Below are 12,608 nucleotides of genomic sequence, written 5' to 3'. Positions count from 1 at the left end.
GTATTTTATGTATTTTTTCCCCCTGTAAACTAGAACTGGAGGAGCACTTCAGTGCAGCACGCTGCTGACTCATCAGGCGATGTATGTGCTCTACTGGCACCAACGCCGAGCCACCCAAGCTGGCACCAGCCCAGGCCCTTACACACAATGGGTGGCTGCTACGCTTGTGGATGGGGCACAATCCTGTTCCCCCCCCTCCCAACTTGTGCGGCTCCTGGCCATGGAACAAGCACCCACACTGCCACAGGGGAGAAGGACTGAGGCTGGTTGGAGGAGAAGAGCTAGGCCATCTTTTTTTGGCAGCACCTTGCAGTTAAATCAGCTTCAAGTGATCATGAAAACCCAGGATAGGATTTCACTCCTCTCTATAGCAGTCTTGCTGCTTGAAAGCACCAATGCATGTGCCAGCTAACTCACTGATATGAACGTGGGTTGAGGACAGTAAGGGCTTTCTTGTGTTCTATTCAGCAGCCAGTAGATGATGACCATTTTTGACTGCCACGCGCTCAATCCGACACAGCCCTGTCCTGACCATGCAGTACGCAGAGCCCTCCTACCGATCCCAGCGAGAGCCTGCAGGCAGGCAGCTTGCAGGAGCAGGCTTGGGGAGTTTCAGGAAGTTGCAAAAATAAGAGTAAATAACAACAAGCAGGAATTAAAAATAAATAAATAAATCCGATGTGCATTACCTGTTCTGTAGGAACTGCTCTCAAATTTCCTTTAAAAAAAAAAAAAACCAACAACACAGAAGATCACCATGTTATTTACATTCCATTGAACTCGTTGAAAAATCCAAATAAACAAGGGCACGGCATTAGGTAACTCTTTCACTTTTTTGATAGGACACAGCTATTTTATATCCTGTTATTCAATGGCTCAATTAAAATATTTAATACATCGCTCCTGCAGGTTCATACATGTAGGACACATATATTCCTTGAAACTCTACGCCACGTTAAAGCAACAGTGATTTGTGCACACAGGGCAAACTGAAGACACGGGGCAGCAATGGGATTGGGTTCTCACATTGCGCCCGCTCCATGGGTGCTGCTGGCAGTGGGATGCTCACAGTGCACTGCTCGGGCTTGGGGAGCTGTGGGGTGCCTTGTGAGGGCTGTGCTGTTGGAGGTGCTGGGGGTGAGGCTTCAAGTTACAGCTTGAGCAGAATTACCAGCTGCATACGTCAGAGAGAAGTCCCGCTGCAGGCAATCAGTGCCTCGCTTGGTGCCAGCTGGGGTGGCCTCTTGTCTCTCCAGGCAGGGCATTCTGGCTGAGGGGAGGGAGTCTAGAGGAAGGTAGGGGACTGGCTCCCTTCTTACAGCCCCATTGTACAGGCAATGGACACCCGGCAAGACAGAGGGCAAAAAAATCCCTTCTCCCTGCCCAGTTGAGATTGCAGGATGACTCTCGCTGTAGTGTTCTGCTGGAGCACTACTCCATTACACTGCTAGGCTACTTTGGATCTGGCCTTGGAGGAGCAGGACAGCTACATGCATTTGCTGCACAACTGCTGCAGAAGCAGTGTGAACTGCTGCTTTGCTAACTTAAAGCTGCTGGGGGACCTGGCCATTGCACACCCAGAGCAACACCAGAACTAACAGACACCTTGCTTGTCTTCTGACTGGGTCAAATCTGGAACAGCACTGCAGGATCAGGAGCTTCACAAGATCAGGAGACTGACTTTTGACCTGAGAGCAGGCACCAGGAGCTCTAGCTGGCACCTGCTGCAGAAGTCCTTCTTCCTGCTGTGCAAAAGAAGCTCAAGGCTTATTTAATTCCTAAACCCAACTCTTTGTCCAGATACTAATCACTGTTACTTTTCCATCTCCATACTGCTGCATACACTCAGAAGCAACCTGGCTGCTTACCTTCCTGGTGCTCAGAAGAGGGTTTCTCCATCAGGGAGGTGACACCTGCTCCAGGCTCCCCATCACTATCCTCCACCAGTCCACAGCAAGTGGATCTTAAAAAGAAAGCAAATGTGATAGGAGTGGAGGGAGCAAAGGAGGTATTGCAGAGCAGGTGTTATCAAAGCATATAAGATAACTAATGGGCGGATGGGGCCAGGCTCTTTTCAGCAGCAACCAGAGACAGGACAAGGGACAACAGGCACAAACTGAAAAAGTTCGGTTTTCCCAATGCCTTTTTTCCCCTCTGTACAATCAACAAATACACAGGTAGTAGAGTGGTATGGTTAGGATGATACTTCACAGATTTTATAATTAGAAAGACTATGGTGACGGAAAGAGAAAATCAAAATAAATGAAATGCTCACCCATATCCCAGACACAGCAAAAAATACTCCAAAGGAAACAATCTCCAGAAAGAGGTTCTTCCCCAGTGGCAGTCAGCCTTTAAATGGGGTCTGGGAGAGGTGTAGCCAGGCTCCACACCCCTTCTGGTCACACAGCTGAATTGCCTTCACCTGTGCTCCCAGGGCTGACTCAGTGCTTTTCCCAGGTGATCAATCAGTGGTTCAGTCCATGATTCAACAGTTCCCATACACCCTCCTACCAGTGGAGAGATGGCTATGCAAGCAGCTGGGCATCTGCCATGCAACTAAAAGCAACGCTCCTCATCTGCTTTCCCAAGCCACGCTTAAGCTGCAGTAATGCAACTCCAGGTTGTACTAAGCTTTATTGGTTCAGTAAAAGAAACTAAGAAACTTCATTGGAGACCAGATTATGCTGGTTGCAGAAATAAAGAGATTCTTCTGCTCTTTGACCCCACTATCTGCTCTGTAGTACCTTGATCAGCTTTCTTACATGCAGCCTTGGATTCTGCCGAGACCCGTAAATTGCTTTTTTGGCTGCCAAATTGCCATAACCCTTCTATTTTTATGTTTTAAAAGAGCTTAAAACCGTCCATCCTCTTTGGACATGTCTTTAAAATTGACCAATGCTGGGAGGATTTCATGTATATCCGAAGGCTTAGAAGAAGATGTTACTTTTACCCGGCTTCCAGTTTTACTGTCAACAGACATGAAAAGCCCAGCGGGGATAAAAGGAACTTAACCAGTTCTGTCTAATGCATATAAATCTACCTAAGAGCTCAAGGCACTGGAAATACTCAATGCGCTGCATTTATCTGAGCCTAAGATAGTGAAGTGGGTCTTCAGCCCATGTGCCACATGTCCCATCCAGATGCCAAGTTAATATGAATTAGGAGACCGAGATGAATAAACAAGGTCAGCCCAGGCTGGGCCAAATTGAATCAATGCAAAATAATTGTCAGTATTTTCTGTCAGCGACGGTGGTTTATCTTGGCTCGGGATTCTCGGCGCTGTAGGTTATAGAATGTTTTCAGTGGAAGAGTTGGCAGACATTGTATTGATTTTTCTTTGTTTTGTGAATGCTGGAAAAATTTCCATTAAGTCTACGTGGTGCTCATGTGACAAAGCCAAATTTCTTTTTCAAAACTTTTCGTGCTTCAAGTGAGCTAATGTGGCCATATAGCACTCTAATTTCATCAAGAGGACCTTTGTCTGGAATCAAGAGGCTGTGCAGTGCACCTCAATGCATCTTGAGCACGTATTGGCTAATAAGAGTTAATTTTGAATCGTCAAGGTGCTGTGCACGTGCTAATTAATTTGCCTGACGTACTGCGTCTGTTTGCTCCTGCCACCTTCCTGATGCACATGAAGCTCCTGTTGCCTTCACTGGGGCTGAGCAGGGTTGAAGGATGAGTTCTCTGGTTCTTTCTCTCTATGCTGATTCCACTGCCAATGTATATGGATAGGAAAGACTGGTCGGTGATCTACTCTTAATGCTTCAAGAGGTGTGACTGGTTTACAGTTCAAAATACACAAGCATGCCTCTGAGCTTTGCATAGCAACTTCATAGAGGAGTAGAAATACGTCTGTTCTTCAGTACATGAAAAGAGACAGGAAAGTTTTATGATAAAAAAAGACTGAGATCTTGTAAAAATATCGGATCTTACAAAAACTGCCCTTATTTACAGGCAGCACAAGAGTTATGCTGGTCAGAGCATCTCCACAAATAGAAAAACAAATAGGGAAAAAAAAAAAAGAATAATGAGAGAGAACAAGAATTGCTGGGCTGTAGCATATCTGCCGTTTGGAAGGGCAGAATGACAATGGTCAACACCTAAGTCAGAGATGAGACTTGTAAAACATTCCCTGTTCTGTGGTACAGTGCAAGAAACCACACAGCAAATAAACTGCCCTGCCTGGAGCACTGCCCAGCACTTTTCACAGCCACAGCTCTGTGCACACTGGAAGGTTGATTACATGTCAGCACTGCCATCACGTGCTACTTCCATAAAACACTGCAGAGTTACTCCAGTTTTCTTTGCCATCTGTAATACTCATTTTAGCCCCAAACGAAATTTTCTGCTTTTTGGCTGTTAGGGCAAAACAAGCAGCTGGAGTTCACCCACAATAGGTTCTCAGGGAAATATATCTTCAAGACTATTTTAGGATCTATCATTTTGGTCCTGGTCACAGGCTCTGCCCTTCCTCGCTAGGCAGAGCCAGAAAGGAGATGGTAGTGTTAAGAGTTAATTGATTTGTTAATTATGCAGCCTGAAAACTGCACTTCTGTTACACATATGCTCCCTGAGGGACATCAGTAGCAGGTTTATTAAGCTAAGCTCTGTCTTCAGAGCCTGCCTGGGGCCTTTGCCTAGATGCAATTCATGAGATACATCTCAGCTGTTCCAAAACAGAAGGATGGTCTGTGTTTAAATACAGGAGAAGCAGTTGAGGTATGTGCTGAATATGATCTTCCAGAACCTTGGGTGAGATAGAAATTCGGGACCATTTCTGGGTCTGATGGGTGGTGATGTTTGGCAGTGACACAAGCCAATGATTTTGGGATGCAACTAGCTGGTCCAAAGACATAGAGCCAAAGCAGATGAATAAAAGACTCTGGGAAAGAACAATGAGCAGCCATTGAGTGCTGTTCTTGCTAAAGACTGACAAAGTCCCACTGTGGTGTCTTGCAGAGGTATAGGGGGCTCTCCTCGCCAAAGGCAGCACAGCCTGGTAACTTTGCTGTGTACATCTGAATTTATGCAGGCCAAGTATATGTGAGCACATACATGTGCATGTGAGCATGATTTTGTGAAACTTCTGATTTACTTGCACAGATAAGGCTGTGGGGATTTAATGATGCCAAATATTGATGCTCAACTTGCAAAGAACATTAGGAAGTTGGATGCTAGGTTGGAAAGGGCCTCTGAAGGCCATCTGGTCCCATTCGCTTCTCACAGCAGGTTCAGCTGTTAAGTCAGATCCAGCTTCAAGGCTGTGGTGCATGACCCAGCAGGGACCTGTGGCACTGGTGAACACTGGGCAGCTCACAACGAGAGCAGCAATACCTCCCCTTGTGCTAAGCTTGGGGCAACCCTCCTGAGCACAGAGCTGAGCTCATCACCGCAACCACAAGCGACATTTGCTGTATGATGTCATGGTATGCCAATGTGCAGGGGAACAAAGCAAACAAAAGCTACAGGCTAATGTTGCTCCTCAGACTGCAAATCAAGACCTTCGTGACAATGTCTCATGGATTTCAGTGATGCTGAGGAGGCAAATCAACAAGGTGCCTGCAATAATACACACAAAGCAGGGCTTGGCCAGGACAGGAGGCTGTATGATGCCTGGGGTTGGGAACAGAAAGAAATTGTAGTAAATCTATTACTAAAAAGGAGTTTTCTTCTCTTCTTTTTGTCTCGAAAGACTTCAGAAGCAAATAGGAAATGATTCAGGCTGTACATTTATCTCACTGGTGAGCAGAATACATAAACACCGAAAACTAGCATTAAACAGCATGAGGAATTGTGTAAGTCAATAACAAAAACAAAAAAATGGCCAAGCTAATGAACAATGGAGGGCCTTTGGAGGGGGGAGGATGCGTCCTGGTTATTGATTTTGAAACTGCAGGTAGTGGTTGAAGGCTGTGGAGAAGTGGACAGTGAAAATGTCAGATATGCATTTATGATGTGGGAAACTGGTTAGAATAACAATGTTGCTGTGCACTTCCTAAAATGCTCAGCTGCAAGGCACTCTGCATCTGCCATTCCGTGCACTTTGCAGTATTTTAAGGTGTTACTGTTGCCATGTTTCAGGTGAATTCCCAGAGGCAACAGAAAGCGTGTAAGTTCTAATTTCGGGTTCCTATGTTGAGCCAATTTAAAGACACTTCCTAAAATGCTGCTTAACCATCTACCCATCACAGAGCAGGATGTTTCCTGATGCCTCAGATTAGGCAGCAAAGTCTCCAGTAATGCTGGAGTATCCTGGCCAGAGAGATGAGCCATAAATGTGATTGTGGCCCACACAGAATGTGCTCAGCACGACTGTATGCAAACAGGATGACTCACCAATGTGGAAGTTCAATGCTGTACTCATGCTAAATTTACTAACAATGTTTTTACATACAATAAGGACAGAAAATATACTCACTATAAACAAATAACTATTTCTTTCTTATCAGGGAAAACAGGAGAAACAAACTATTTTTTGATCTCTATGAAGAACTGTTTCATTCTCATTTCCAGTAGGTTGCACAGGTAGGCATCCAGATGGGTCCTGAATATCTCCATAGAAGAAGACTTCACAACCTCTCCGGGCAGCCTGTCCCAGTGCTCAGTCACCCTTACTGTAAAGAAGTTCTTCCATGTTAGTATGGAACTTCCTATGTTCACGTTTTAGACCATTATCCTTTGTCTTCACACACTTCCAAGAGCCTGTCCTCATCCATTTGCCTCCCACCTCCCTTTAGATACGTTAGTTAGCATGCTAGTTTCTCTCACAGTGAACAAGATCCAGGTTTTATTCAACTTCGGCAGAAGCGTGCTCTCATAACATCATCCTGGGGATTTTGATCCCAGAGCTGGTGACGAGCTTACAGGCTCCAGAAAAGATCACACTGGATGTTTAGAAGAGCTGCTTACACCCCACCTACCAAGCACAGCATTTCCATCGCTGCATTTCTCTCTTCTGCACATTTACTGAAGCAGGCCCCCATCTACCCAAGTGTTTTAATTCAAAAGTGGTTGTGATGGTGCAAGACAAGTGGAGCCAGCAGGAACAAGCACAGCAGCTCAGCTCACCTGTGGGAAGAGGCCAGCACAGCCGGGCTGGCTGTGGGCACGTCGCGCTCAGTTTGGTGCTCTGGGACCTGACCACCAAAGGCCTCGTGCGATGTATCCTCTTCATCTGCATGCCCCAGGAGTTCTGCAAGACCAAGCAAGTTATGGGATCAGGCCGGCTCAATGGAAAAGCAAACTGCCAGCTGTTTGTCAGGTGTCGCAGAAAACCACATGCTTATGTACCTTTCACTCCTGACTTCTTTCCCTGAAAAAGAGACCATGTAGCTAACCACCAGCAGCTGCCATAAGGATCCAAGTACAAAGGGATGGGACAGGACCCCCATGCTTGTGTAACTTAGGATCATTGGGTCATTAAGGTTGGAAAGACCTCTAAGATCATCCAGTCCAACTGTCAGCTCATCCCCACCATGCCCACTAACCATGTCCACATCATCACCTTTCCTGAATTATTCTTATCATTGTTCCAAAAATATTTTAGTCAGTGATCAAGTCCCGAAGCCTTCAGGTGAAGGACATGAAGGATGGGCTTTCTATTCCCAAATTCCAGACTGAACCCTTTGGGGAGGGGAACTGCTTCAAAATACAAAAGAACTTGGAAATACAGAGAGGAGGAACTGTATATTCAAGGTGTGACACTTAAATAAATAGCATAATCAAGCCGCAGGCTGGCAGAATTTGGATTAAGGAAAAATGCTGTTACAGATACAGACATTCAAAGATTTTTTTCTCGAAATCATAAGACCTTTTTGCATTTATTTATTTTTTTCTTTTTTTAATCCTGTTTTTCTGCCCTTGTTCTCTGCCTTCCTGGATCCTGTATAAGCTAATCTGTGTGATACCCATGGCAACACCATGGGCAGTGCAGAGAACATAATGCTCCTGTGAGCATTGCTATACTGCTACTTTACATTTTGACCAGGGACTCAGGATGCTCACCAGATTAGGAGGGCAAAGCTACTTGTAAGCATTTCTGCATCTCTCAGTCCTAAAAAATGAATGCTGTCAGATTGCTGCAGACTATTCCTACACTCCATGCTACCCAGATACTATTAACGTCTGCGATGTGCAGGAGGGTGATGTATAGCAGCTGACTGGGCTTCCTAAAGTATCCCATCTTTTTGGAGCTGCCCTTTCCCAAGGAGGGAATAATGTAGAGAATCACTGCCAGCAGCCAACTCAGTCAGGGGCCACACCTCCAAGCATGCACACAACACTGCGATAAATAAATAATAGACTTGCCTTGAATAATAAACCAGCTTTGGTGCATTTTTTCCTTTATCTTGAATAAAAAATACAAAGAGAAAAAAAAAAAAAACAGAAGAAAAAAAAAAAAGGAGGGAAGAAACACAAGCAATGCTCAATGTCTAGGAAGCTCTAGGGCAAGTGAAGCGGGTTCCTCTGAAGGTCTCTTGTTGAGGCCTGTGTGGTGAGCAGTCATGAGAAGAAGGGAAACAATGACAGCAACCTAAAAGGCACATGAAAAGCTGCTTTTGGTGTGTGTTAAGAGCTCTGGGAAGTGGTTTACACAGCATTCCTGCTGCTGTATGCTCAGACAAAATCCAGCAGTGCTCTCGCAGGATGGGTGATGATACCCTTTGCTTGGGAATACGGTTCTCACTGCCACATTCTGCCTGTTCATTAAGTGCTTGGAAACCTCAAACCCTCCAGCTTTTTAAATGTTAAGGCTAAACCATGCAGGCTGAGTCAAACTGGTGTCATTCATCTCTTTTTTCATTTCTTTTCACCAACACCTGATTTCCACAGCTTCCCATTACTCCAAGGAGCAATGGCATTTTCACAGAATCACAGAATCACAGAATTGGAGGGGTTGGAAGGGACCTCCAGAGATCATCGAGTCCAACCCCCAATTTGGTAAAAGCCTGAGAAATCCCAGGAGAGGAGAGCGTACTGAGAACCGAAATAAGATTTGGTCAGCTTTGACCTCTTCCCATCGTCGTGTTGCCTCACATGTTCTCTTCCCTGCTCAGAACCCTGACTGGGGATGAGAGCAGTTCTCACCTATGCAGAATACAAATGGATTTCTTTGCTTTTTCATATCTCAGTTCAATAGCTGAGACTGAAGTCAGGCTGCTAACACTGAGCCTGTCCTGTCTGGGTGTACAGCTGTGGTGTTGCAGTGTGACATTAGATACGATCAGACGCCACACATGGTTCAGAGCCACAAAACCTGAAGTGTGTGCCCTACAGTAGACACACATGCTTTTGCTGTGGGACACTGGCCCATTTTCCCTGTGAGAAGGGGATTTGAATCTTGAGAGTTGGTATCTCGGCTAGCATTGTTTCTTCAGTAAAGTTATTTATCAGATGCAATAATATGAATTAAAGCATGCTGGAAATGTTTATCTACTAAATCCCAGTTGTCACAAATAGTGTCAGGATAATGTTGTACCCGCACTGCCATACAACGCGCATTCTGCATTTCCTCAATTTGCTGATGGCTGCTCTTAATCCACCTATAGCACCAGGCAGAAAGAGCCCAGGATATTTCTTCGGAAGACCCCTGAAAGTTCTCCTATGCTTTATGGAGCAGGATGCACTCCGAACACAACACACAGGTTCTGAGACCTCAGCCCTCCCTGCATCGCTATTTAACTGTGTCTATCCTCCATTGGATCAGTGTCTGCAAATCAGAGGCTGTTTCCATTCTCCAGCCTCCTCCACTGGGCTTTCAGGGATAAAAAAAAAAACCAACATCTGAAAGCATGCAATCACACAGCAAAACGAAAACCTTCTTTGAATATTGTTTGCAAACCCGACAGCTCTACTTAACAGAAGTCATTACATTATTTACAAAGTAGCAGCTGCTCTTGTAAAAATCCAGCCTTTTTGGTACGAGAAATAAACTAGCTGATAAGTGAATGATAAGCCATTTGACTTCTCCGTTGTGTGCTCGGCATGGTATGCAGAGCCAATTCTGTACAATCTGATGTTTACAGAGCAATCCTAATGCATGACCTCCTTAGGCAACGGGGACACAAGGAACCTTTAAAACGCTGAAGCAAGCATTTAATCCGAACTCTTCATGCTGATCTTTGAAAAATTCAATAAGTTCAAAAAAATGTAACTCCTGCTAAAGATAAAATATCAGGTTTTTGCTTCAGGAGTTGCAAATATATACCAATGAACTCCCAGTGAACCATGCAGACTTCAGGCACGCCGCTCCTCTTGGTGAAGAATTGAGTATATCACAGCATTGTTTTGGAATGAAACAAATCAAAGGTGCAAAGGAATACAGATGGTTAGGTAGAGGGAGTGCTGTAAACACCACAGAAACAGCCTCAACAATCACACCTTTTTATTGAGGCAGTTCAACAAAACTCCCTTTTTACTTGAGCAGCTTCTTCCACGTTAATAAATACCCATCTCCAGGTATTATGTGAGCCACTCTCTATTTTGTTATTATAATTTTGACATGCTGGAATTGATCTCTCATGCTGAGTTAGACATTCTAAGGGAAGTAAGTGCAGCAAGAGGTGCCACTCAACCTACATGGAAGCGCTTCTACAGCCAATGGGTTACGTCTCCACACACCAAATCAGAGGGAACATCACTACTGACAGGAACACGGGCAGCTCTCTTTCTTTTGGGAACAACTGTTTTCCCAACACTGTCTTTCTAAATTAAACAGAGTCCATTAAAATCATTTAGTTTCCTGCAGGGAAACCACTTCAGAGCAGCCAGCTTTGTTGAGGGGTGTTGGGAATACAAACTCTGCTTCTTCTGTTCTGGTTTTCTATGGCTTCTTATTTCAGATTACATTATTTTGTTAATTCCCAGAGCTGCCATGCCTTCATTTGACAAACATTACTTGTTGAAATACTGTTTTTACAGTACTTTCAGAACCTATTGAGAACAGCTGTTGCTGCTGAGAGCTGGAAAAGGCACATTCAATCAGAATATCTCCCGTTTGTGCTGTAATTTAACAATTTGATACTTGAGAAGATAAGGCACTTCAATCACTACTAAGCAGCAACAACTCTTAGCACGAGCACAACATGTCATTATTTCACTGATTGGATATTAGGCACATTAGCAGCAGCAAAATGGCTTCGGTGGGTGTGCCAGGAAGAGGAATAATTGAAATAAAAGCGATGTGATACTAAAAAAACAGTTAACATTCAAAAACAACTCTTTTTTTTTGAGTAGGGCAGACAGACTATGGCACCTAGCAGCCTTCCGCAGCTTGCAAGTGAAACCTGGCTTTAAGCTTTCTTTGCATGGAAATGCCAAGTCCTTGCTAGCTCCGGCAGAGATTTCAATCTTGACTACTCATTTGCTCTGCTAGAATTATACACAAGATTAAGCTAACCACTATACAGGCTGAACAGATCGTTTTATATCTCCCTGGAGCCTAGGTAATCAGGTTCCTCAGAAATTATGCTAGCAGTGCCAATAGTACTTAATTTAAAGAAAAAGGTGTGTCTTACAGGAACGATCCAGAAGTGGTAGCACCAAGCTGTGATGGGTCGCCAGCAGAAAACGTGAACAGCCAAGGATTTGCTTTTGACTCCAGGCCCTCTCCACCCAAAGGCTTGACTGGTGTCTCAGCAATGGAGAGCTCGTGTCTCCAGATGTTATCAGGTTGCTCAAACTGTGCGAAGTTTGCCTATATTCTTGGCAGCAGGGAGCAGCTCTCCTCTCGACTGCCAGTGTATGAGAAGGAGTCGCAGTGCCGAGAAGGAACCGGAGTGCCAAGGCTCAGCCTGGCCGCCCAGGGCTGCTTATGTTGAGCAATTAGAGCAGGCGCAGGAGGGAGGATGCTCCAGGTGACTAGGCATTTTCTTTGGTCGGTAAGTGGCACTTCAAATCTCTTTTTATCCTATTTTACATGACTATCTAGTTCCAGAGTAAGGCTGTGCTAGTGAGCACTGACGTTCCCACTATCTGGTGCATGCTCTGGAGCATTTCAGCAAAAGCACTCCAGGAAGACTTGATCTTTCTTCTGTGGTGCTCCAGAGATGCCACAGAGGCCCAATGGCCTCCAGCACTGCAAGGTCCAGCCCAGAGCATCTGAGCAAGTGCTGCTGAGCAGTGTGTTCCTTTCCTGCTCACCCTGACACTGCATGCTGGGCGCACCCTCTGCCTGGCACCTCCAGTCCAGGGACCCAGCTGCTCACTGCCACCTCCTGCCCTGCAGGCAGAGAGCAGAGAGGGGATACGCCAGCCAGGGGAGAGGAAAACCATTTTGGGGAGTTAATTGAGACAGAGAGGCATCTGCAAGCACAAGACACGGGATAGAAGCCTGCAAATGAACACTGCCAGCTGGAAATTGGCCAAACTGATAAAGGGGAAAAGAAATTGAGGGTTAAATGATTTGAATGCTGAAGGCTTGGAATTCAAAGTGGAGCTCTAGGAGCCTCCGAGCCACCACATCCATACAAAGAGGCTGCAGGCAGACACAAGCCTTCTGCAGGAAAGCTTTATCATCCCATACAAAGCTTCAAAAATGGCTTGGATGAATGGTTGAGGGATATCTCATGGTAGCTGGGAGTGCTTGTGCAAAGGAAGATGAT

The 12,608-nt window shown here is 45.2% G+C and overlaps 1 protein-coding gene across 1 annotated transcript in view; it reads right to left on the bottom strand.

The window, feature by feature from the left end:
- Positions 1-506: 506 nt before the first annotated feature.
- Positions 507-12,608, bottom strand: part of WDPCP (WD repeat containing planar cell polarity effector) — a gene marked incomplete at both ends in the record, with an annotated part of 133,043 nt that continues 120,941 nt past the window's right edge. The window contains 3 exon segments of the mRNA XM_079532782.1: positions 507-718; positions 1,869-1,963; positions 7,075-7,198. Coding sequence (XP_079388908.1) covers positions 507-718; positions 1,869-1,963; positions 7,075-7,198 — 431 coding nt within the window.

Source organism: Tetrao urogallus (genome assembly GCF_951394365.1).
Source record: "Tetrao urogallus genome assembly, chromosome: 2".
Taxonomy (NCBI): Eukaryota; Metazoa; Chordata; class Aves; order Galliformes; family Phasianidae; genus Tetrao; species Tetrao urogallus.
The sequence above is the reverse complement of the archived record's forward strand: the minus strand, read 5'-3'. Positions and strand labels throughout refer to the sequence as shown.